This window comes from Drosophila innubila (genome assembly GCF_004354385.1).
Source record: "Drosophila innubila isolate TH190305 chromosome 3R unlocalized genomic scaffold, UK_Dinn_1.0 2_E_3R, whole genome shotgun sequence".
In the NCBI taxonomy this organism is placed as follows: domain Eukaryota; kingdom Metazoa; phylum Arthropoda; class Insecta; order Diptera; family Drosophilidae; genus Drosophila; species Drosophila innubila.
In genome coordinates, this window is record NW_022995380.1 from 26,149,644 (window position 1) to 26,172,912 (window position 23,269).

The window sequence follows — 23,269 nt, forward strand, 5'->3', positions numbered from 1 at the left end:
ACTTTCGTTTTTATTATATAAAATGTTGTTTCGACTATACATAGAAACATAAAAGCTAAAAGAATTACATGTAAATTATAAGTAAGTGCGGCTTTAAAAAGTTGTAATAAATTTCTTTAATAACTAACTATTACACGAATTAAGTGTGTGTAGGTGTGTGTGTCTGCTTGCTTTGTTTTTTATTATAACTATAATTTCAAAATTCTGCATCAGACCGTTAACTATGGCAAACTGAACTAAGAAACCGAGCAAAAAAACATTTTTATCCATTGGGAGATTATTGTGACAGTTGTAAAGAGAGGGAAACATTTAAATCATTCGAGAAATCGAAATTAGATTGTAAATAAACAATACATTTGCACGACGAACAGACACATCACTTCAAGTTATACACACATAATAATACAAAGTTTCTGGCATTCATTATTTCAAAGTAAACGAGAAGAACGCCATTGAATATGCTTGTCAATGCTTTGAAATTTGTTTAAAGCTTGTTTAATAACTAATTGTACAGACTAATATAATAATATTATGTTTGAAAGCCAAAAGGTATTTATTTAATTTAAAATTAAACGCAGTCACACACTCTATTTATACAATTAAATAAGCAAAGCTACACAGAAAACTACGTAATTAAAATTAATTGTGTAATAATAATAAAAACAATTAAAATATTAATAATTCATGTATTGCAGCAACAGTGGAAGACAGCTTTGTGTTTAATCATTTTCTTTCTTTCTTTTACAAATTGCAAATGTTTCGATCAACTTTTTGTTTATTGCTATTGTTCTTGTTCTTCGATTGACAGAGTTTTGCATTTTTTACAATTATACAATTTCATGTTCGAATATAAACAAAACAACCGTCTAACAACCGTATAAAAATTTGTAATTATATAAATAAAATTTGTTTATTCAAATTAAATAGACAACAGTATAAAAAAAAGCCAGAATAGTATAAGGGCTATAATAATAAAAGTAATGTACATACAAATTAAAAAAATCTTTTTCTTTTTTCCGATACATTTTTTTTTTCAAAGAAAAAAGTTGACAATTTAAAAGCATTTTCGTGCAGTTTCTTTTCATTCAAAAACCGTTATGACTAATTATACAATACAACTACAATTTCCTCCATACATTTTACAATGTTCGTTAACGATTTCTTTTGTTTTACTATTTTTTCTAATCTTTTTGTTTTATACAATTGTTTGCATTTATACTTGTGCTAAATACACTTTAAAATAATGTGCAATTTAAGTTAAGTTTAAAGCTTATGAGCTATTCTTTTGTTTTATGGTATTCATTGTGGTTGCTTTTTTGTTGTTTGTTGGTTTGCCTGTAAATTAATAACTAAATCGTTATACAATCGTTTCCATTATGTGTGTACTTCATATATATGCTTCATAAAGTTCTACCTTCTAACTGGAAACTCAATCTTTCACTTTCTATCTTTATTAAGCTGCTTAATAAATTCATTCCCACTCTCTCTCTCTTTTTCTTTTTATTAATATTTCTGTCTCTGTTATATGTGTAGTACATTGTAATTAAAATTGGTTAATTTTTTTTATCTGTTCGATTTTGTGTTTGCTTTTTTTCTTTTAAATATAAACTATTTCTGTTGTTGCCCATATGCATCTGATGCATGTGCTGTATCTATGTGTGTCTGTCTGTGTGTGTGTGTGTGTGTGTATGTGTGTGTGTGCGTTGCTGCAATTATTGTTGTTTGCTTAATTCTTTTACTAGTTTTAAGTAATTTGTCACTCGCAGCTAATCAAATTCGTTCACGTCCTGATCCTGTAATCCATTAAAACGATAATCCATCATTATCGTTTGTTTTGCTTGGATGATTCGTCTGTGGCAAAGTGTTGTTGTTGTTGCTGCTGCTGCTGGTGTTGTTGTTGTTGTTCAGCGAATTGTTGTTGCTGCTGCTGTTGATGTTGTTGGTGCATACCTGCCGTATAGTAATATGGAAAAACATCTATACAATGTTTTAACAAAAGAAAAAAATCAAATTAAAAGTTGATAAAAATAAACTTCTCACATGCAACAAAGCATGTAGAATATGAAATAAATATACAACAACTTAATACACTAACAGAGCTGCGAAAGCGAAACCTACCAAAAATCTCTCAAATCTCCATATATTTTTGGAAGACTTTCGGTTGGTTTCGATTTCTGTGGCATCCCTTTATAAATAGATTCTTCATTATTTACATCTCTGCTGATTTTAAAAACAATTGCAACAAAACTATTTATTATTGATAAAAAATTATTCAGTAAACTTTTTTCTTTTGTTAAATTTAAAATTAAAATTTAGAAAAATCGTTCAAATAATATAATTGATTCGACCTAACCATAAATCCGTATAGTTACCTGACGATGCTGCATTCAGATTGGCGCTCAGAGTGGCCGATGAGGAGTTGGAGTCGGAAGGCGTATTAGGACCGGCCGAATGGGGTGTATAGGCTGGATGTCCAAGCGCCTTCTGGCGTACCTCGCGTATCTTCAGCTGCAGATCTTGTTTGCGTGGAAAGACATCAATGTGTTTGGTCTATGACAGGGATAATTATTTGTATTAGGACCATAATTTTGAGATAAATGACGCGAGCAATTACGAACCTGGAAGGCAATGGTGGCCTGTGCGGTTGGAAACATGCCATGCTCGTTGAACAGTTGCATAACTAAATTGCGGCGTGTCTCCAGCACTTTGCGGTGTCCCTTCTCGCTGGCATCGGAGCGTGCGCTCTGCAACGGCGTTTTGGGTGTCCGGGGGGAGCGTCCCGTTTGATCGCCGGTCTCAAGTTCTGCAGCAAATTGAAGATTAGTTCCTGATCGGCTATCGCAAATATGTGGGCTATGTGCTTTACCTCTCAGATCATTGTTAAAGTCTGCACCAAAGAAACGCTGTGTGGTTGTCGGCGGCGCCGAAGCGGGCTCATCAATCGAATCATCCTCGCCCACTGTATAAAGAACTGGTTAATAATTGATTTGCCACAGTTTGGATATGCATAGTGGATTCTATAGTGATGTCAACATACTCAGCTTCTGCACTGGCGGCGGTACTGCATTCTTTTTGCGATAGTTGGTGCCATAGACGCGCGGCGAGGAGGGCACAGCAATGGCGCTGGGCGATTGGCAATCCTCCGGCTTGAACTGAGGTAGAGCCTTGTACTTCTTCTCAAAGTCCACTTGCTTGAGCACGCTAAAAGAAGAAATGTAATAGGAATTAGCACGTGAATCATGTGGATCTGGCTCAGTGATGCCAATTTGGCCTTTTTTCGTATAGATTTGTCCTATTTTTAACTCCTTTAGCCGTTAAAAATCTTCAACATCCTCTAGCCGAAAATCTGTACTTTATTTAGATCGTGTTCTTCGAACCCAAAAATATTCTATTCTGTCAATTTTGGGAATATGTCAGATCGGAAACGTCATTAAAATGAAAACAGATTCTCAATACGCAAATATTCACCTAATAAAATGGCAGAATGTTGAAAATACGCCAAAGTTTTAGACCGAAGCTAAAAAATATCAAGACTCGGCAGGCAATAACTATTTTTTGGAACTACTCACTTATGCTATGAGTTAATTTAGTAAAAAAAAAAATTAAGCAACCGTCTTGACGTTAAATGCTATTTTAACCATAAGATCAATGTGTATATTATATAATTATTCATATATATGTATATTTTATCTTCTGAAAATTGGGATTGCGTCGGCTCGAGTCTTGTTGACATCTTCGTCAATTACCTAACAAGCACCTAAGAGAAAAGGCCGCGGAGAAAATAATCGAGGATGCCCTCAAACTATTAAATTTATTTAAAAAACTATTTGTCCTATTTTCTGTCGTATTTTTGATTTTTTTCAGCCTTTTTCCCCTGTTTTGTTTGGTCGTTTTGTCCTATTTTTCCGAAAAATAGTTGTCATCACTGGTCTGGCTGTAATTTCAAGCTTACTTGTTTACTTCATCGCTCTTCTTCTTGTGAGCAACCACTGCAGGCGCAGAAGCAGGCACATTTCTCAGCGGCGACTTGGACTGGCCACTTGAGTTGTTGCCCATGTTGCCCATGTTGCTTATGGCTGTCGGCGTCAGAGGCAGTTGCTCATCGCTGTTGGGCGTGGTGGTCGATGAGGTTGGCGTTGGCAGTGCCGAGCTGAGGCTGCTACTATTCACATGGCCAATAATTGGCGATGAGGTGGCCACATCCATCATCGTGGGCGAGTGCAGCTTGCGTCCAATGTGCTGACCATTGTTGACTCCATATCCGCCACTGGCGTTCACATTGTTGTCCGATTTACTTTGAGCTACATGGAATTAATTAGAAAGATCCTTGCTAGATCTACTGACATATACATACATAGATTCTTGCGACGCTGCAGCGGTGCACGTCCCAGTTGTGCCGGCGTCGGCGCCAGGACAAACGGATGACCATCGGCATCCACATCCACATCAACATCGGTATCCTCGGCAGCGATGGCATCGCAGCTGCGTTTACCCGCCGAATCGGGCGGTGCACTCAGATGATAAGACGCCGACTTGGGTGTGGAGGGCATTGACTTGTACGATGGCGAGCTTGCCGGCTGCTGATCCTGGCTGTGTTGGCTGCTGGGCGCATAACCATGCAACAGCATGGTCGTCTGTCCGCTAACCTGCGGCAGAGGAGGTGCCCCTTGCACTCCGAGACCACCGTTGTGCTTCTTGAAGAGGTAGCTAGGTGCAAAAGCCTCCAGCTGCAGGTGCTCCAGGCTGGAAGTGCTCTGCTGATGAGAACGCGGCAGCAGTGGATACTATAATAAGTAAATATTTAATTATTACAAATATTACAAATCACGAATTTATATCACACAACGGGTATGAACATTGAAAGCAGCATGAATTAAGAGCCCAAAATAGTATTTCGCTTGAAAATCGATTGAGTTTTAATAAAGTTATGATAGTTTCAACATTTTTATCCAATTTGGCATGAGTTTTTACAAGAAAATGAAAGGTCTGAGAATCAAATTTAAGATGTTGTTTGATACTAAATACGATATAAAAAGTCAATTTCAGGCTAAAAATTTTAAATTCTTAAAATTCTAAAGGGGGGAAACCTTAGCATCTACTTAAAACCATGGCTTCGATAGTCGAAAAATAATAAAATTTTCTAAATGAACTAAACTTGAATACAGAATGAATAAAGAGGCCAAACCATGATCAAAATGACATTCCACTTGAAAATCGGTGCAGTTTTGCCAAAGTTATGACAGCTCGAAGTTGCTCATGCCCTTGATCTAGCAACTTTACAAGTCAAAATATTTCTTAATTTTGACATGATTTTTTACAAAAAAATGAAAGGTCTCAGAAACAAGTTTCAAGTGTTGTTTTATACCAATTACGATATAAGGAGTTGATTAAAAGTAAAAACTTGAGATTTAAAATTTTGAATTTTCAAAATTTCAAAGGGGGGACCCTTACCATTAAGACAGAACCATGGCTATGATGGTCGAAAAATAATAAAATTTTGTAAAATTTAAATGCAGTATGAATTAAGAGACCATATCATGTTCAAAATGACATTCCGATTGAGAATCGGGTCAGTTTTCTTCAAGTTATGACAGTTGGAAGTTTGACAACTCTTTGACCTAGCAACTTTACCAAAGAAAATTTATTTATATTGCATTGTAAAAGGGTGTTTTTTTTTTTTATTTGCTTTTCCACGCATTGCAGATGTGTTAGATATATTGATTTTAAGGTATTTACTTACGGGATGACCCATGGCAAAGAACATTTTCTGAGGAGGTGTTGGACCCGCTGGACCCAAAATTTGCGCCGGCGCCGATGCGGGCGGTGTGGCAATGCTGGCCGCATGCCCCAGACTGACTGCCGCCGGGGAGTTGGGCACACAGGCCTGGTGAGCTGCGGATGAGTTTGAGTTTGAGTTGATCATAAGAATGGTGGTCGCATCGTTGTTAATGTTGCTGTTGCTCTTTATGTTATTGCTATTGTTGTTGCTGTTATTGTTATTGCCACAATTTGTGGCCGAATTGACAGTGGCCGTTATGGTTAGTTCTTGGGCTTTATTAGTACTATGATTTGTTGTTGTTGCTGCTGGCGCCATCGCCTTGGTTAGCACGGTAAGTGCGGGCGTTGTTGTTGTTGACGTTGTTGTCAGAATGCGTGTGTTGGCCGGCAGCGTGATTTTGTTGCAAGCATTGATGCTGATGAACGACAATGGACGCAGTGTTGCACCTGCACTTGAGGCAGCAACATGTTGCTGATTGTAACTGTTCACATCGGTAATGAGCAACATTGTTGCCGGTTGTTGCACAGTTGTTGCTGTCGACACGTTCATTTGCTGCTGCTGTTGCTGCTGCTGTTTCTGCTGCTTCTGTTGTTGTTGCTGTTGTTGCTGTGTTGCATTTGCAATTTCCGCTATATCGCTGTGGTTGTCATCGTCATCGTCATTGCCATGCAACGTGTCCAGCACCAATGCATCATACAAAATGGCGGCACGTCCGGTTGCTTTACTCGCATCTTGCAGTGTCAACAATTTACGTATTATGGACGTTTTCGTTGTTGTTGTTGATGTTGTTGTTGAGGATGGGTTGGTGTTAGTATTGTTTGTAGTTGTTGTTGATGTTGTTGTTGCAGCAGAGTTATTGAAATTATTGGAAAATTTAATAAGTTGCTCGTTACTGTGACTGATTGTTGTTGTAGTGTTGGTGTTTGTGGTAGTGGTTGTTGTTGTCATTGTAGTTGCTGTTGTTGTTGTGCTTGATGATGTTAATGTTGTTGATGTCTGAGCTTTTGAGCTTTTGAAAAACAATGGCGGCGGTGTGTTGTGATGATGATGTTGGTGTTGTTGTTGTTGATGTTGTTGATGTTGATGTTGCTGATGTCGTTGTAATTGTGGTTGTTGTCGTTGCAATTGTAGTTGGGATTGTAAATGTTGTGGTGTTGTTGCATGTTGTGTGCGTATAATAGTGAAATGATTGCGCGGCAACGTTGCAAACGTGGACGTCGCTGTCGCTGTCGACGTCTGCGTCTGCGTCAACGTCGGCGTCGGCGTTGGGACGCGTGTGATGACTGTTGGCGGCGTTTCGACGCGTCGCTGATGCAGATGCTTCAACTGTTGGTGTGGTGAGTTTGCCGGCTGCAGCGGCGTCAGTGAGCGCACTATGGTGAATTGTTTGCGCTTCAAAGGCGGCGCCTGACTGACACTGACATTTGAGGGCGTGGTCGTCGTAACGGTAACCGTGGGCATCGGAGTTGCTGGCTTGGCAATCGTATATTGGGCAATGCCATCAAAATCTTTTGTCACACGTGCCAGCTCATCCATAAACTGTTCGTCATCATCATCGTCGTCGTCGTCGTCGTCATCGTTATCGTTATCCTCGTCATCGTCATCGTTATCCTCGTCGTCGTCTTCATCGATATCCTCTTCGTCTACAGCCTCGTCTTGGTTATCGTTGTCTTTATCGTGCTCGTCCTTTACTTGTTTTTGCTTTTGTTCAAGTTCTTTAGCTTTTTTTTTTTTGATCGGTTTTGTTGTGAGTTGTGATTGAAGCGCAAGTGAGAGAGATATAGAAATGGACAAAGGTAAAAGCGAGGGCGAGAGAATTGATCGATTGCAGGGTGAAGTGAGGTGAGATAAGGTGAGGTGAGGTAAGGTGAGGTGAGTAGGTTGTGTAAGTATAAAGAGAAAGATGTTATATGCAGAAAATGGTTTGTTAAAAAAAAAAATATAAAAACAAAACACACATTCGAGATGAGCTTCTGATGTACATTTTCCAAATGGGTGCCAGGTGAGAGGGCGGGGGTGTGGGCGTGGGCGTGGTCAGATTGTCTTAATTTTGTCTTTGGTGTACAAAATATTACATAACTGTGCAACACAACAAAATCATATGTCATACTCAACAAATCATAGTAAAAATAATGCCAATTTTATTTAATTTAACTAAACATAGAAACAACATAAGAGCGACAACTGAAAATTAAAGATATTCAACTGAAATACTCCAAACTTTGTTGCTTTGAGCTAGCCAGAATATAGAGTCTACAAGTCTATCCTGCTGTCTAACAAATTCTTATAGCATTTAATTTTTATTTTTTTTTTTAAATTGAAACAGCATTTTCAATTGTTGTTAAAAAGAGACCAATTAAAATAAGAATTAAGTTATCTGTACTTTCGTTTTTAATAGTTTCAACTAAATAGTTAGTTAATAGGACAAATTCTAAACACAACCATTAAAAATTTTGAAGTCCCTATAAATTCTTCTTTTACTATTTCAAAAAATTAAATCAAAAAGTTGAACTAAATTTTAATAGTTTTCCAAAAAATGAAGATCAGTTTGTAGTTGAATTCCACAAAACTAGTTAAAAAATTTAGCTAGCTAAATCAAATTATGGAAAATAAATGGAAAAAGGCCTGTAACTGAATTTATTTTCAAATTAAATGGAATAATTCCCTGTCTAGCTCAAAGCGACAAAGTCATCAAAAGAGAGAAACTAAAATAAAAGAATTTCTGAATAAATTAGTGGCTGTAAACTCACCTCTGACATCTGTGGGACTGCATAGAGCATGATGCATGGGATAGTGATATTGCTTCTGGCTGAGAGCCGTTGCAGTTGGCACATTGAAATTGAAGATGGCACCAACGGCACTGGTGGGCGGTGGGGCACTGATCACTCCACCGGTGGGCGGGCCAGCGTTGAGACTGACAGCAGCAACACTGTTGCCATTGAGCTTATAGGGCGATGGTGGCTCCTGTTTGATGTCCTCCTGTTTGATGTGTGCCTGCAGCTGTTGTTCATCCGATTTGCAACCGGAGGAACTGCTGCTGCCTTTGGGACTGATGGGCATCGACTTGAAGGCGCCGCCTGTACATGATAGATGTGAAAAAACAAAACAAAAAATAACAATGAGCAACTGTTGCATTTGTTAAGCATATGGATTTAGTGCTTGCTCGCCTGTGGGTTGGAATGGTGTTACACCGATTGGATTCTTGGGACTAGTGTAGTGCGTATACATGGGCATCTGTGGATACGGCAGCATGGTGCTCTCCAGCCCCGGATGAGCTTTAATGGCCTTCGGTTTCAGCGTTATCTCACGCTCACTTCCAGACGCTGGAGCCGACATCGCCTGTCCATTGCAGGCACTTGCATGATCCTCCTGCGGACGCTGCAAATGCACAAAAAATAGATGAGCATTAAATATTAAGTGATTGGTCACTCAGAAGACTTACTTGATCCGTTTCCTGCTGTTGCTTGCGATAATCGTAGGGCGATTCATCCATCTCCAAGTCGTTGACACGCTCACGACATTGCAGATCCAGTTTATTCGGCGGCTGCTCATCTTCCACCACCAACATATGCTCATCCTCATCGGACTGCAGCTCATTCTTTGGCTGCTTGGCTTTGCAGTTGCCCTGTGCCTGGCCAGCAATGGTTGTGGGCGTCTCATCGCAGGCAATGTTATAATTGTCAATGGTCAGTGGAATGATGTCGCCCTGCAGTTCCACGGCTTGGGCGCCACCGCTGCCACTGCCACCGGGTGTTGATGGGCACATGTCATCCTCCAGCGAATCGGAGCCATCAACAGAGACCAGACGCTGCTTGCCATCACCTGTGGCATTGGCAGCGGCCGCAGCGCCGCCTTTGCCCGATGTGGAGGACTTGCGACGATCCTTGGAGCACCATTTCCAATCCGGATGCAGCTGAAAGTGTGCATCCTTCACAGATTTGGCCAGATCATGATACTGCGCCTTCTGCTCCGGCTTCAGGGCGTACCACCATTCGCCAAGAATCTTGCTGACCGTACGATTGTCCTGATTTGGATGCTTCTTGTGCACCATCTTGCGATGCTTCTTCGAGAAGATCATGAAAGCGTTCATCGGACGTCGCACCTTCTTATCAGCTGCCTTTGCAGTCGACTGTTGTTGCTGTTGCTGTTGTTGTTGCTGCTGCTGCTGTTGTTGCTGCTGCTGCTGTTGGAGTGCACTAAGCGATTGACTGCGTCGCTTGGCTGCCGAGGTTGTTGGCACACCTGCCACACCATCGCTGGCATCGTGACATTCATCCAGCTTGCGTATGTTGCTGTTGTAGGTGGGCAAGCGCATTGCTGCCGTCGTTGCCTTCTTGCCATTCGATGTGGATGCCACAGTGGGCGTTGTGGGCTCAAACACATCATCGTCCAGCTGCTCCTCAGGCTCATCTGGCTCATCCGCAGTGCTGGTTGCAGTTGAAGTTGCTGCTGCTGCTGCTGCTGCCGCCGCCGCTGCTGCTGCCGCTGCCTTAGCGTCATTCATCGAACAGTTGAGGGGCTTCCCCGGCGATGAAAGCGGTGCGGGCACAATCAAATGATTGTTGTTGTGATTGAGCGACGGTTGCTGTTGTGCTGCCGTTGTTGCCGGCAATTGTGGCGTTTGTTGCGGCGACAGCTGTTGTTGCTGCTGGTGCTGGTGGTGTTGCTGATGCTGCTGATGTTGCTGATGTTGGTGCTGCATCATTGCCAGGCTGTAATTGCTGTTCGTTGTTGTCGTTGTCACCGCTGTTGCTGGCGGTGCTTTGGTCATGGCCGGCATTTGCGGCAGTAGCTTGTGCCACGCATAGCTAGCCGCATTGTAGCCTGTAAGGATCATAAAACATATAAAGGAGCTAATTAATTTATTGCTTACAACTTTCAATATCATATTATCAATTTTATATAACTAAAAATTTGTATTTACATTAATATTTATTGGCTTAAATCTATTAGTATTTATTTATTTTATTTATTTAATTAAAAAGATTTATTAAAATTAATGCTTAAGTTTATTGATATTAATAAACCTTCATTTAATTAAAAAGATTTATTAAAATGAATACTTAAGTTTATTAATATTATTTCATTGACCGCAATTGTAATGAACTGCTGATAAGTTATCGATATCACATGATCGATTTAGTATTAATAAAAAATAAATATTGATTAATATTCATTTAATGTAAGGAAATACCGATAACTTGATGACATCACCTTATCGATTTAGTTTTAGCCAACGCTTAAAAAAATTTAATAGTAATTTTTAAAAGGCATATATTTCATTAAATTTTTTAATACTGTTTAATTGTCAGTAATTGTAATGAATTACCGATAACTTAAAGTCGGTAAGTCACTTTAGTTAAATATATTTAAATCACATAATAAATATTATTAAATCGACTTTTTATTAAACTAATACCAAAGAAACTATTATTAATACTAATAAATATTTCTTTAAATTTGTTAAGCACTTTTTATCGATGTATTTTAAGCACTATCGATTTAGTATTAAATTTTTATTGTGAATTTTGGATTTTGCGATTCATTTAACTGACAAACGAAATACGAGTTGCCACAATTTGTGGCACTTACCGTTTTTTGGCAACGCCTTGTCCTGTGCCACGGCAACGGATGTGGGCGTGGTTGGCGGATGTGGATGAAACGAAACCGAAGTGGGCGGCAGTTGTTGTTGCTGCTGTTGTTGTTGTTGCTGTTGGGCAACGGAAACGGGCAATGAATTCTGAATCTGCGACAACTGCGTGGCATTCACAATGACGGGATGAAAGCTCTGAAGACCAGCAGTGGATACCACAACATGCTGCTGTTGTTGGTGTTGCTGCTGTTGAGTTGGCGCTGGTTGTTGCAATTGTTGTTGTTGCTGCTGCTGTTGGCTGCTTGAGATGCGTATTACGCTGGTCGCATGGCCGCTAGGTGGCGCTGGCAGCGCATTGAGATGAGCGGCAGGTGGTTGTTGTTGTTGCAGTTGTTGTTGCTGTTGTGGTGGTGGTGCATGCATCACCAAAGATACAGCCGTTGTTTGTGGCGGTGGCGGCGGCTGTTGATGATGTTGCTGTTGCTGCTGCACTGTTTGACTGCTCTCCCAGCCATTGTTGTTGTTGCTGCTGCTGCTGTTACTATTGTTGTTGTTGTTGTTGCTATTTGTGTTGTACAACACCGGACTGGGTGTTGTCTTCCATTTGCTGTCCAGCGGCACGGCAGCAACAGTGTTCACATGTTGCTGCTGAGGTTGTTGTTGTTGTTGCTGCTGCTGCTGCTGCGACTGATTTGCAATGGGCGTAAAAAAGTTTTGCCTGTTGTTGGACACATTGACCGGAGAGTGAGCGTTGATGGCGTTGAGCGGCGAGGCGCCGGCATGATTCACGGGTGATGTATACGATGGCGTTGCAGAGCGTGAACTGCTCAGTGACACTGTAGATCGTAGGAAACAAAGAGAGAAACAGCGAAATAGAAGGGGTTAATATAACAAAAGGAACATTCGATATATTTGCAAGTTCATATTTTCAATTGTTTGCATTTGCAATTCATTACATAAGCACTGTAAATACAATTTAGCGCCCAGCTCAAAGTCCTGGAACGCGTTCATATCGCTGCGCTGCTTGGCTGCCCCCTTCTCACACTCCTCGCACTCCGCGCACACTCCTCACAGCAATACTTTGATTGGCATCACTTTCTGCACATATTTTCGTATTTAATTTGGTTGAAAACTCTTTTTTTTTGTCGTCGTTGTCACAATCGTTTTGTCTGTTGCATTCGCATTGGTATTCACTTTAGTTTCTTTATTTTTCTTTTGCTTTTGCGCCGCGTTCTGTTCTGTCTTCTTGCCTTGCCTTTGACAGTTTTCAACATAAAATGCGACGACGACGCGACGTCAAAAGAACGGCCAGCAATCCAACTGAGCGAGCATAAACTGAGCGCCGCCGCTCTCACGCTCGTCAGTTGCTGGCGTTGCTCTTTTGCGTTCGCTCTCTCGACGTCCATGTTTGTTTACCTGTTGTGGCTGTGTAACTGTTTGACTGTGTGGGTGCTGATTGCTCTCTCTCTCTCTCTCTGTGTCTTTCTCTCAGTGTGTGCATGTGCATGTGTGAGCGTGTGAGTAAACGCGCTCTCTCAAGTGCATTTTTGTTTAGGTAAAAACGAATCAAAGGCAGGGCAAATAACAAGAAAAGAAGAATCTGTTGCGCTTCGCACGCAGCTCGCTTTTGTTTCGCCTGCGCTGCATTGTTCGTTTCAAGTGGCGGCGTCGACGCGACGCAACGCGTCGCTGCTGCGATCGTTTGCAGGTGCATTGGAATGCGTGTGCGTCGCTGCGAACGCCGACGTCGCCGTCGCTGCGTCTGCCTATGCCTTTGCGTTTAAATCACACTGCGGTCACACTTTCAAGTGGATAGCTAACGTTGCTGTTGTTGTTGTTGCCGTTATTATTATTGTTGCTGCTGCTGATGCAGCACGCACTCGTCAAACAATAGCACCCCTCATCGGCCACGGCCCCGAAAACCTTAACAAAACCAACGACCTTTGTCCAAAGGTGTGCGTACGTGTGTGCCTGTGTCTTTGTGTGTGTGAGAGTGTGTGTGTGAAATGGTCAGCAGTCGCTCTGCCACAATAAAACTTTATGATATGCATTTTTATAGAGAATTGAAAATGCATTCGAGGCAATGTGAAAGTCTCAGCTGCATCGATCGTGTGAATGCGCTACAAGCAATCTGTATACTATTTATAAATGAAACTTTTTTCAACGTGGTTTAATGTTAGAGGTAAATACGAATTTATTTGATTAATCTAGTGTATTAATTTAAATGAGCATTTTGGTAGATAAAATAAATGAAATACAGTCTTATGTGTTTAACTGCATAAATACTCATGGTTTAAAATAATTAACCACTTATGTATAATTTATAGTATAACATTTATACTGAAGAAATTCTACTTTTTATGAAAAATTATATTTTTAGTAATAAAGCCAATTGCTCCTTAAAACTTTTGCATTATTACATAATATTATTATAAAAGACAGAAAGAAGTACAAAAAGGATTTAGGGGACCAAAAAATATGGCCCAAAAATCATATATGTACAAGGGTAACCGAAACCAACCGAAAATCTCACAAAAATGTATGGAGATTTTTGAGATTTTCGGATGGTTTCGTTATCTGTGGTACCTATAATAAATGGATATTATCGCAGATGACGCTTTATTGATGACCAATTACTTATTTGTACTGTTCTTTTTTCTAAAAATGTATTTGCAGAATATCTTGAAATTTACAGTATCAATTGTTTTTTTTTTTTTTTTTTTTGAAGAATCTATACAAGTCTTATAGATAAAAATTGTAATTGATTTTGGTAAAAAGAAAAAAAAGGAAGCGCACTTAACAGTTAGCTAGGCCAACACAAAACGCATATTTGTAGAAGCGCCGTGAATAACAAGGCTGAACAGCCCAGATTCAGTTAAGAGTCGGCGCTGCACTCTTGACCATGTGTAACTGTGTGGGTAATTGCGTGAACAAAGATGGATTAACAGGTAAAGCTGGCGCTCATTTGGCCATTTGAGTTCGAGTTCGAGAAACTCAATTCAGTTCAGTTGAGTTCGGAGCTGGCTGGAAAAGCCAGCCTTGAAAATGAATTGAAACGAACTATGAATAAATTTCAAACCAAATTTCTTGCTTTTATGATCGGAGTGAGAAGCGAAGAGAGCGAGAAGAGAGGAGCGAAAATCGACGGTGTCATAAAAAGTCAAGAGGTGTGAGTGGAGTTGCACGTACCTAACATGGCGGCCACATCGGCCTCCTCCTGATCATAGCGACCCGTGACACGATAGTTGGGCGATGTTTCCGAGTCGCGTGACGTGTCCTCATCGTTTTGCGTCTTGCTGCTCGATCGGCTATCACTGCGAGCACAGAGAGAGCACCAATCAAAAGAGACAAAAAAAAAATTAATAAAAAATAAAAAGAGAGCGTTAGAGCAGTGAGATAGAGAGAGAGAGTGGATGTCTTATATTCACCTGAGAAAACGACCTGGCCCCGTTGATGAGGGCAGCGCATTGTTGCCCTTCTGATTCAAATGCCTGGAACAAAAGCCGCGCCGCTGAGATTCTTTCATGCACAGCGTGCAGAGACGTCGCCATTGCTTTCCATTGTACTTCTTGCGCACTCCGGACTCCGATTCCACAATGTCGCCCTTCTTGAAGCGATGCGGCGTCGTTGCCTGAGATCTGTCAACGAAAGTACATACTTCAAAATCCCCACAAATACACACAGATACAGATACAGATACATACATATGTACTATATGTAATTATAATTAATGGATTGAGTTTATGTCAATTCTGCTTAACAAAAAAAAAAGTACGACCAAATCAAAACTGTTGACGCCAGCTTCAGCAGCGACAGAAAGAGAGAGAGAGAGAGCACAAAATTGCAGAAAGCATAAGCTAAACTTATTATTTATGTTACGTGCAAGTACAAATTAGAATATGACCCTGGAGACTTTAACTAATAACTACTCTAAACTTGAAAGCAGTTGAATTTTATTTTGTGGGAAATTTTCTTAAATCTCTTTCCATTATTAGAATTATAATCAGGGACTGTAAGTTATATTATAAAAATTACTTGGTAATGATTTTATTTAAATTTTTAATGTTTTTCAGCAAGGAAAATCATTAGTTTTGAGTTATTTAATAAAACTTACACCATAATAATTATTTTTGATAAAAAAAAAAATCAAAATCAAAAGTAATCATTATATTGATTAAAAAAAAAAAAAAAATCGGAACAGATTTTAAAACTATAAAGATTTTGCTGCGATTAATTTTCTTCTAGTAGAATTTTAAGTGGGTGTTTATTTTATTTTAAAAAAAATTATTATTTACGGTCCCTGATTATAATTGCTATGCTTTTATGACAGCACTGTATGAAAAAACTACTTAAATCTCTTTCAATTTTCGAATTTAAATTGCATACTGTATTATCCTTAAAATCTTTTGTCATTGTGGCAATATAAATTGCTTTCAGTAATATTGAATACACATATTAGCACTTGGTCCATTTTTTGATGACACCACTGTATGAAAAATTGTTAATGAATTTGGAACAGCACTGTATTCTTCTAACAATCACTGTGTTAATGAATTTGGAACAGCACTGTATTCTTCTAACAATCATTTTGTAGTAAATATTGCAAATTATTAATAAAAACTACACCCGAAACTCGTGTGTGGGACACCAGTGTAACTAGAGTAAAGTACCTTGGAGTTGCCGGATGAGATCGTGGTGTCAGCCTCTGATCGAGTAAGCTGGATGTGCTGCCGCGACTCTGCATGCTGCTGCGTTTGCTGCAGGCGCTCATCTTCTCGGCATCCACATCGCCAGCGGCCGGTGAGTAACCGATTCCGACCCGTTTCAGCTCATCATCCGAGTCGTAGTCGTCGTAGCTTCTCGGCTGCTGTTGTTGTTGTTGCTGCTGCTGCTGCGCTGGCGATGGCACGTGCATTTTCAGATGATGATGTTGCTGCTGTCCATTGCTACCAGGCGAGATCACAATATCAGGCAGACCATTGGTCTGCTGTTGTTGTTGCTGCTGCTCCACATGGGCCAACAGTGGCGGCGGTGGCACCACGCCGCCCTGGAATGGCGATGTGGCAGCCGCACGATAATACTCATGTTTTTGCTGCTGCTGCTGCTGTTGCTGTGCACCCGAAGATGTGCTCGTGGGCAGCTTGCCATCGTAGCCCGTGGCCACAAACGCCTTGGGATAAACACCAGCTGCACCAGCTGCACCAGCTGCACCAGCGGTTGACGGTTCCGGCTTTCGCTTGGCGGCCGTAGGCGTCAGCTCATTGAGCTCGTCCCACCAGGGCGGCAACAGGAGACGCAAATCGGCGCGACGTACAACCTTCGTATTGGGCTGAAAATAATATGCAAATTAAGGTATTTTGTTTGTTTAAGATGTATAGATTGTACTTACAACGTCGTCATTGGCCAATTGCACGGTATATTGCTTGGTGCCCTGATTGATGTCCATCAGGATGCCCTCCACATAGACGCATCCCACGTTGCGACCCTCCACACGTTGACGCACACAAACGCGCGCCTCCAGCGTGATCTGTTTTTAAGGGAGAGATGGCATTAAATTTTAGTTGGATTTAACTATACATTTTAATAATTTCAGAAATCTCCGACATCTCCTGTGGAAGGCAGTAAATACCACAATAACATTACATATTGGAATGATCCGTTGAAGACTAAACTCTGTCATGAAAATCTTTTTTATTTTAATTATCCCTTTAAAACTCACAAATTTTGATATTTAATAAATTATAATAATATGAAGAAATTTATTCGAAAGATAACTTTATCTATCCTAGGAACAATCAATAACATATTTAATTATTGTATAGTCTTTTTTTTTGGTTTTAAAAATATCATTTTCGAAAATCTCCTGTGGAAGGCAGTATTACAATAACACTATATATTGGATTGATATATATATTGGATTAAAGACGGAACTCTGTCATGAAAAACTTTTATTTTTTGTTTTTAATTAAAGCTTTAAAACTCACAAATTTTGTTATATAATACATTATGAAGGAATTTAATCGAAAGAGGACTTGATCGACCCTAAATAGGAACAATCAATAACAAATTTAATTACTGTATAGTCTTTTTTTTTTGGTTTTAAAAATATCAACTACGAAGATCTCCTGTGAAAGGCAGTATATATCACATTAACACTACATATAGGAATGATCTGTTGAAAACTGAACTCTGCCATAAAAAACTTATATTTTTTTAAATGATTGCTTTAAAACTCACAAATTTTGATCTATTATGAAGGAAAGAGAACTTCATCATTCCTAGGAACAATCATAACAAATTTAGTTGATGTATAAAGGCTTTTTTTTTGTTTTAAAAATACTATATCTCTTTAACCTAACAAGATGTGAGTTTAAAATTGATTAACATATTCCTAACAAATTTAGTCAAGTTCCGATTACTATTTTTATTATTCATGCTAAGGTAAGTGAATAAATTAATTATGATCATAGTCAATTTGTTATTTAGTTATTTTTTTATACGATTTTTATAAGTTTTTAGGGATATAGAAGGGAGAAAGGGAGTAGATGGAAGAGAGTGAGGGAACTTACATCAGCCATGGGCGGACTGGCATCGAGTATCACATTGTAGCGTCCCAGCTGCAATACATCCTGATACAGCTGTTGGCCAAATTCGGCGGCATCGAATTCCACGAGTATTGAGTGGGGCGTATTGGCTGTAACTGTGGGCGTGGCCGCTGTGGTTGCCTCATGCACTTGTCGTATGATGCCGGGTGCATAAAATTTACCAACTTTGGCCAGGACACGCGTATTTGTCCATTCGCTGAGATCGAGTAAAGCAACAGGCTCGTGTTGTTGTTGCTGCTGCTGCTGTTGTTGTTGTTGCGGCTGCTGCTGCTGTTGTTGCTGTTGTTCCTGTACATGTTGCTGATTGTTGTGTGATATAAAGCTAAAACGTGGTTGTTGCTGCTGTTGTTGTTGTTGATAGTAGACGGGAGTGTGTGTACGCGAATGATGATTGATTGCTGCATGACTACTGTTGTTGCTTGCAACATGCTGCTTGCTATTTGCACTTGTCGCATGTTGCAGTGGCGATGTGATTATAATACGTTGCAGTTGCTGCTGCCTGATATCGCTGCTGTTGCTGTTGCTGGCGCCTGCACCTGCACCTGCACAATTTATTGTTGCTGGCGAGCCGACAATCATGCTGCGCAACGCCAATGCATGTTGCTGCACGGCAGCAACATTGCCATTGGACATCGCATCGCTGTTGCCATTTGTATCGGCGGGTTTCTGTTGCTTATGCAACGTATGCTGTTGTTGCTGCTGCGGCTGATGTTGTTGTTGCTGCTGTTGTTGTGGCTGCTGGTGTTGATGCTGATGTTGCTGTTGCTGTTGCTCGGCTTTGTCCAGCTCAGCTGGATCAAATTTGCGCTTCTTGGGATGCTGTCGCGGCTGCGACGGCTGTTGCTGCTGTTGCTGAGGTGTTGCTGCTGTTTGTAACTGTAATTGTGGCTGAAACAACACATGTTGCTGCTGCTGCTGTTGCTGTTGGGGCTGTGCTGTCTCAACTCCTGCTGCCGCTGCTGCTGTGGTTGTTGTTGTTGTTGTTGCTGTTGGTATACCGGCGACTGCTGCTGCTGTTGCTGGTATAACCATTGTGTTGGCGGCAACAACAAAATGTTGCTGTTGTTGTTGTTGCTGCGCGTGTTGCTGTTGTTGATGGTGGTGTTTATTTGTTATCACATAAGTTTCGCCAGCGGCAACTGCTGCAGTGTGTGTTGCTGTTGCTGCTGCTGTTGCATTGGCAGCGCTAAGCATCGTTGTTGCTGTTGCTCTCCTCGTTGTTCTCGTTTCAATTGTAGCAGCAACATGTGTCTGGCTTATTTCCTGCTTGTTGCCGCTGTTGTTGTGTTGGTGTTGCTTTCAATGTTGGCTAGTGTTGCAGCAGCTGTAGTGGCAATTGCTGTTGTTGTTGTTGTTGTTGTGCAACGACATCGCCCCCAACATTGGCAACATCATCATTAGGATCGCCGCCTGCAAAATGAAAATTACGAGTTTACATTAATCAAGTTGACAACAGAAAACCATTTAAAATCGCTAAAATGTCATTTCATAATTAGTGCAATTCGCATCCTGACAATTCTGACATCCTGGCGCTGCGACCTCGCCAACTTTCGCCAGTTGCCAGTTGCCGGGGCAATAAAATTCAATCTCGGACCAAAAATTCATACATACATACATACATAACTCGTTATGTCTGTTTGTCTGTCTGTCTGTCCGTCTGTCTGTCTGTCCGTCTGTCTGCCTGTCCGTCTGTTGGTCTGTCTCTGACGACGGAAGCATTTTAATTTACATAGCAGTCGAGGCGTGGTCGAGCTCTAGGATCCTCCTGGCGTAGGAGGTGCCATTTTACCCAGAGTACAAATGAAATACATACTCGTATGAATGATACTTGAAACATTTAATGCCAAAGCCGCCAACGCCAACACACTCACACACACAATGTATATACTTCATACATATATAAAACTCAGTACAGTTGCATACAAAAATGAAATGCATCTGGCAACGCTGACGCTGGCTAACGGTTAACAGCCCAACAACATGCCAGACACGCTGACGTCGAAGGCATACTGAGAGCACAGTGGTCCAATTTAGAATATTTTTAAATAAATCTTGATGTAAGGAAACAATGTTAGACACCATATTTTCATTACTATTTAAATTATATAACTTCTTAAATCGTTTAAAATTGTTCGAATTTAAGGTATGACTTTTAAAATGTCACAATAATTTTTAGATATTTTTTTAAATAAAAATTTAGCCCCACCATAACTCCAAAAAAAAAGAAGAAAGTAAAACAAAGTCAGTCATTAGGTGCAGTATAATGTATGAGATAAATCAAAAGTGAGCCAAGCTTTACAGTACATAAACTTTAATGCTATCAAAATAATTGTAACAATAATTTAATTCTCTAATTAATTTTAATTTATAGTTCTGCATTTTCTTGAAATTTGAAATTCCCCTTGCTATTTCAATACGCTAATGTGTCTTTCAGACACTGTGCACGGCCGTTGTAGCCTCGACTTTGGGTAACTTGTGCGTCAGAGCCTTGACAAGCCCTTTTCCCCCCATCCTAGGTCTGTTTGGAGGCCAGCTCACATTTAGATTGCACGCCTGCAAAGCTCTGAGTCTATTATGGCGCATAGTTACCAATGGAGACCCTGTTATACGAGTCGTATATGTCATGTTTTGACGTTCGAGGTGAAATTCAGATAAACGGGTTGGAAATTTTCAGACTAAAAGTCAAGCTCTGATAAGAAAATAATTATGTGGAAATGGCAAATTACCAACAATAAAGACAGTTATTTTTTCTTCAAATCGATGCACTAAGAATTTAACTGAGAATAAAACACAAAGTGTATATTTTTTAAAGACAAATTACAAATTTATTTTCAGAAAAGTTTAGTTTTGAAAATTCAAGAATTTAAAACATATAACACAGTTGCATACTCTACAAACCGTATCGAAATCACTTTTAGCACACGTCAATTCCCACCAAAAAATTGATAGTTCGTCCTTCCTCCTTTTTCCCCTCTTGCTCTTTCTCCTTCTCTTTCACATTCGCCCCGCACAATTCAATCAAAGCTGGCATAGTGCAATGCGGTTCCACAAAAAAAACTGTAGCATACTCCCAGGCATCACAAAAATATTTCCTTGTGCAGGTAAATGTGTGCATGTATATGTGTCTGTGTGTGTGTGTGTAGTGAGTAAGCTGCAGTGTTGCCATATTTCTTCAAACCACTGCAATTCGACTTATCATTTCACACAAAACATCATCATCATCTTTATCATAATTATCATTATCAACTCGTTGGTTCTCTTCGTCTATGACGCTTCGTTGTGTGTAGGCGTAATTGCGGGAAATGACTGCCACGCCCATTGTGGGCCACACGGCAAAATAACATCAAATACAAAATAAAAATAGAAAATTGAAGCAACATAGCAACAGGAATAAAACCTCATTCATGATGCTGCTGCTGCTGCTGCTGCTGTTGTTGTTGTTGTTGTTGTTACTGCTGCTGTGTGCGGAACAAGTGCAATGATTGCTTTATTTTCATTTTATTTTTTTGCTTTTTGCTTTCTACAATTCTGCTTTTCATTTGGGTTAGTTGCTAGGCTCAAAAGCTTTGCAATTTTGTGGGAGCTTTAGAGTAGTTCTCTTTCTCTCTCTCTCTCTCTCTCTCACTCTCTCACTCTGTCTGTCTTTTTATCATAGTTGTTGTGTCATTAGCAACAGTCAGAAGCTTCTGTGATTTGTTGGTCAAATGCACATAGTTATTTAGAGTTTAAGCAAATTACAGCAATATCTTTTTATTTTATATGTATGTATGTGTTTTTATAAAAAATGCGTGCTGAACTAAAGGACACCTATTCCACCTTTATTACCAGTGAGTCTGCCAATCAGTTTGCGCTTAAGCTCTCTACATTCATTCTACATCTACAAAAATACAGTGGAGGCCATTAAAGTGCTGCTCGTGCTGTTTTTGCAAATATTTGAGAACACTCATTTAATAACTTTTAATATTAATAGGAAATTAAAAATTTTTATCAATAAAAAGTTAAAAAAAATAAATGAGAATACATTTATGCATAAAGTATTTGATGTGCCCATTAGATTCTAAAATTGTCAATTACATTTGTACAGCTTTTATTTTGCCACTACTGTAGCATGTAGTTGTGGTAATGGGAGTGGACAGTTTTACAGTGTGGTATTCATTTCAAGTTTGACTTTAGACCAAAGAGTGGTAATGTTTGTGTGTGCATTATTACAGTTATCTATTTATTGTAGTCGCCGCTATGTCCAAAACCTGTGTTTCAGTTTTAGTCATCTGAATTGTCATTATTGTTGTTGGTGTTGTCGTTATTGCTGATGCTCATTATTATGTGGTTGAAAACTGCAGTTGGCAAGCTTCTCAATTGCTGCAGTTTTTGTGTTGTCTACATGCAAACATACAACTTTAACCCATTGCAATTGTCCGATCGCTCTCAATGCAGTCATGATAAATTCTAGTAAGTGAAACATATGTACAATAAGACGAGAAAGTGTTTTGACCAAAAAGGTTACTCTCGCAAAAAAATATTTATTATTTGTTTCTTTTTATTTTCTATTTTACATATTTTTAAAAATAAAAAACAAATATGGGAAATATTTTATTTGGCAAAGTACTTTCTTAACCAACTTTATGTCTATATGCATGTCGTATTAATTTGTTATGATATGACCGAATGCATCGTAATTAGACTAGAGAGTTCTTTGAACCTTAACGGCAATTGGTTTTCATATAGTGTTTTGGCGCCAAACATTAACGAAAGCAAAGTGAGGAAGCAAAAGTGTAAAATGCACACAGCCACAGATGCAGAAGCTGTGCAAAGAAGAGCGAAGCAAAGACAAAAACGCAAGACTCAAATTGAACGCAGACCTTACGACGCGTCGTCGTCGTCGTCGCTTCGCTGCTATCGTTCCTTGCAATTACTCACTTTGCATTCGCTGCTAACTGAAACTGCGCTGCCCGCACGCACTTACATTGACATGCAGGCATGCATACACTAATACACACATACAAAAGCAACGGTAGCAGTCTGACGCTGCCTGGCTGCTGCAAAGTCAGTAACCCCACTCGTTGACAGCAGCAGCAGCAACAACAACAATGATGGCAGTGGGAGCAGCACTAGTTGAGAGAGAGAGAGCACAAGAGTGGGGTAAACAATGGCGAAGCAGGAGAGAGAGAGAGAGAGAGAGAGAGTGAGCGCGTTCGCTCAGTTAGCAGGCGAATTTGTATGCTGTGATTTGTATGTTGTTGCCAACTCGTCAGAAGTCCTCCCATTCTCCATAATATCAACAACAACAAATCT

General features: G+C 39.9%; 1 protein-coding gene across 8 annotated transcripts in view; it reads right to left on the bottom strand.

The window, feature by feature from the left end:
• Positions 1-1,509: 1,509 nt before the first annotated feature.
• LOC117792686 (putative transcription factor capicua) overlaps positions 1,510-23,269 on the bottom strand; it is a 53,252-nt gene continuing 31,492 nt past the window's right edge. For 3 of the 8 annotated variants that reach the window (XM_034632911.1, XM_034632912.1, XM_034632913.1), the window contains exons 3-18: positions 17,942-19,387; positions 16,762-16,899; positions 16,043-16,701; positions 14,801-15,010; positions 14,562-14,686; positions 11,372-12,208; positions 9,222-10,603; positions 8,947-9,157; positions 8,530-8,856; positions 5,741-5,892; positions 4,355-4,784; positions 3,953-4,301; positions 3,038-3,201; positions 2,619-2,959; positions 2,373-2,550; positions 1,510-1,977 (exon numbers count right to left, since the gene is read on the bottom strand). In XM_034632911.1, the coding sequence (XP_034488802.1) occupies positions 1,823-1,977; positions 2,373-2,550; positions 2,619-2,959; positions 3,038-3,201; positions 3,953-4,301; positions 4,355-4,784; positions 5,741-5,892; positions 8,530-8,856; positions 8,947-9,157; positions 9,222-10,603; positions 11,372-12,208; positions 14,562-14,686; positions 14,801-15,010; positions 16,043-16,701; positions 16,762-16,899; positions 17,942-19,171 (6,888 nt within the window). In that variant the 5' untranslated portion in view covers positions 19,172-19,387 and the 3' untranslated portion in view covers positions 1,510-1,822. Of the gene's footprint in view, positions 1,978-2,372; positions 2,551-2,618; positions 2,960-3,037; positions 3,202-3,952; positions 4,302-4,354; positions 4,785-5,740; positions 5,893-8,529; positions 8,857-8,946; positions 9,158-9,221; positions 10,604-11,371; positions 12,209-12,328; positions 13,172-14,561; positions 14,687-14,800; positions 15,011-16,042; positions 16,702-16,761; positions 16,900-17,941; positions 19,388-23,269 lie in introns of those variants that run through there. The other 5 variants (XM_034632915.1, XM_034632914.1, XM_034632916.1 and 2 more) reach the window with 5 other exon arrangements.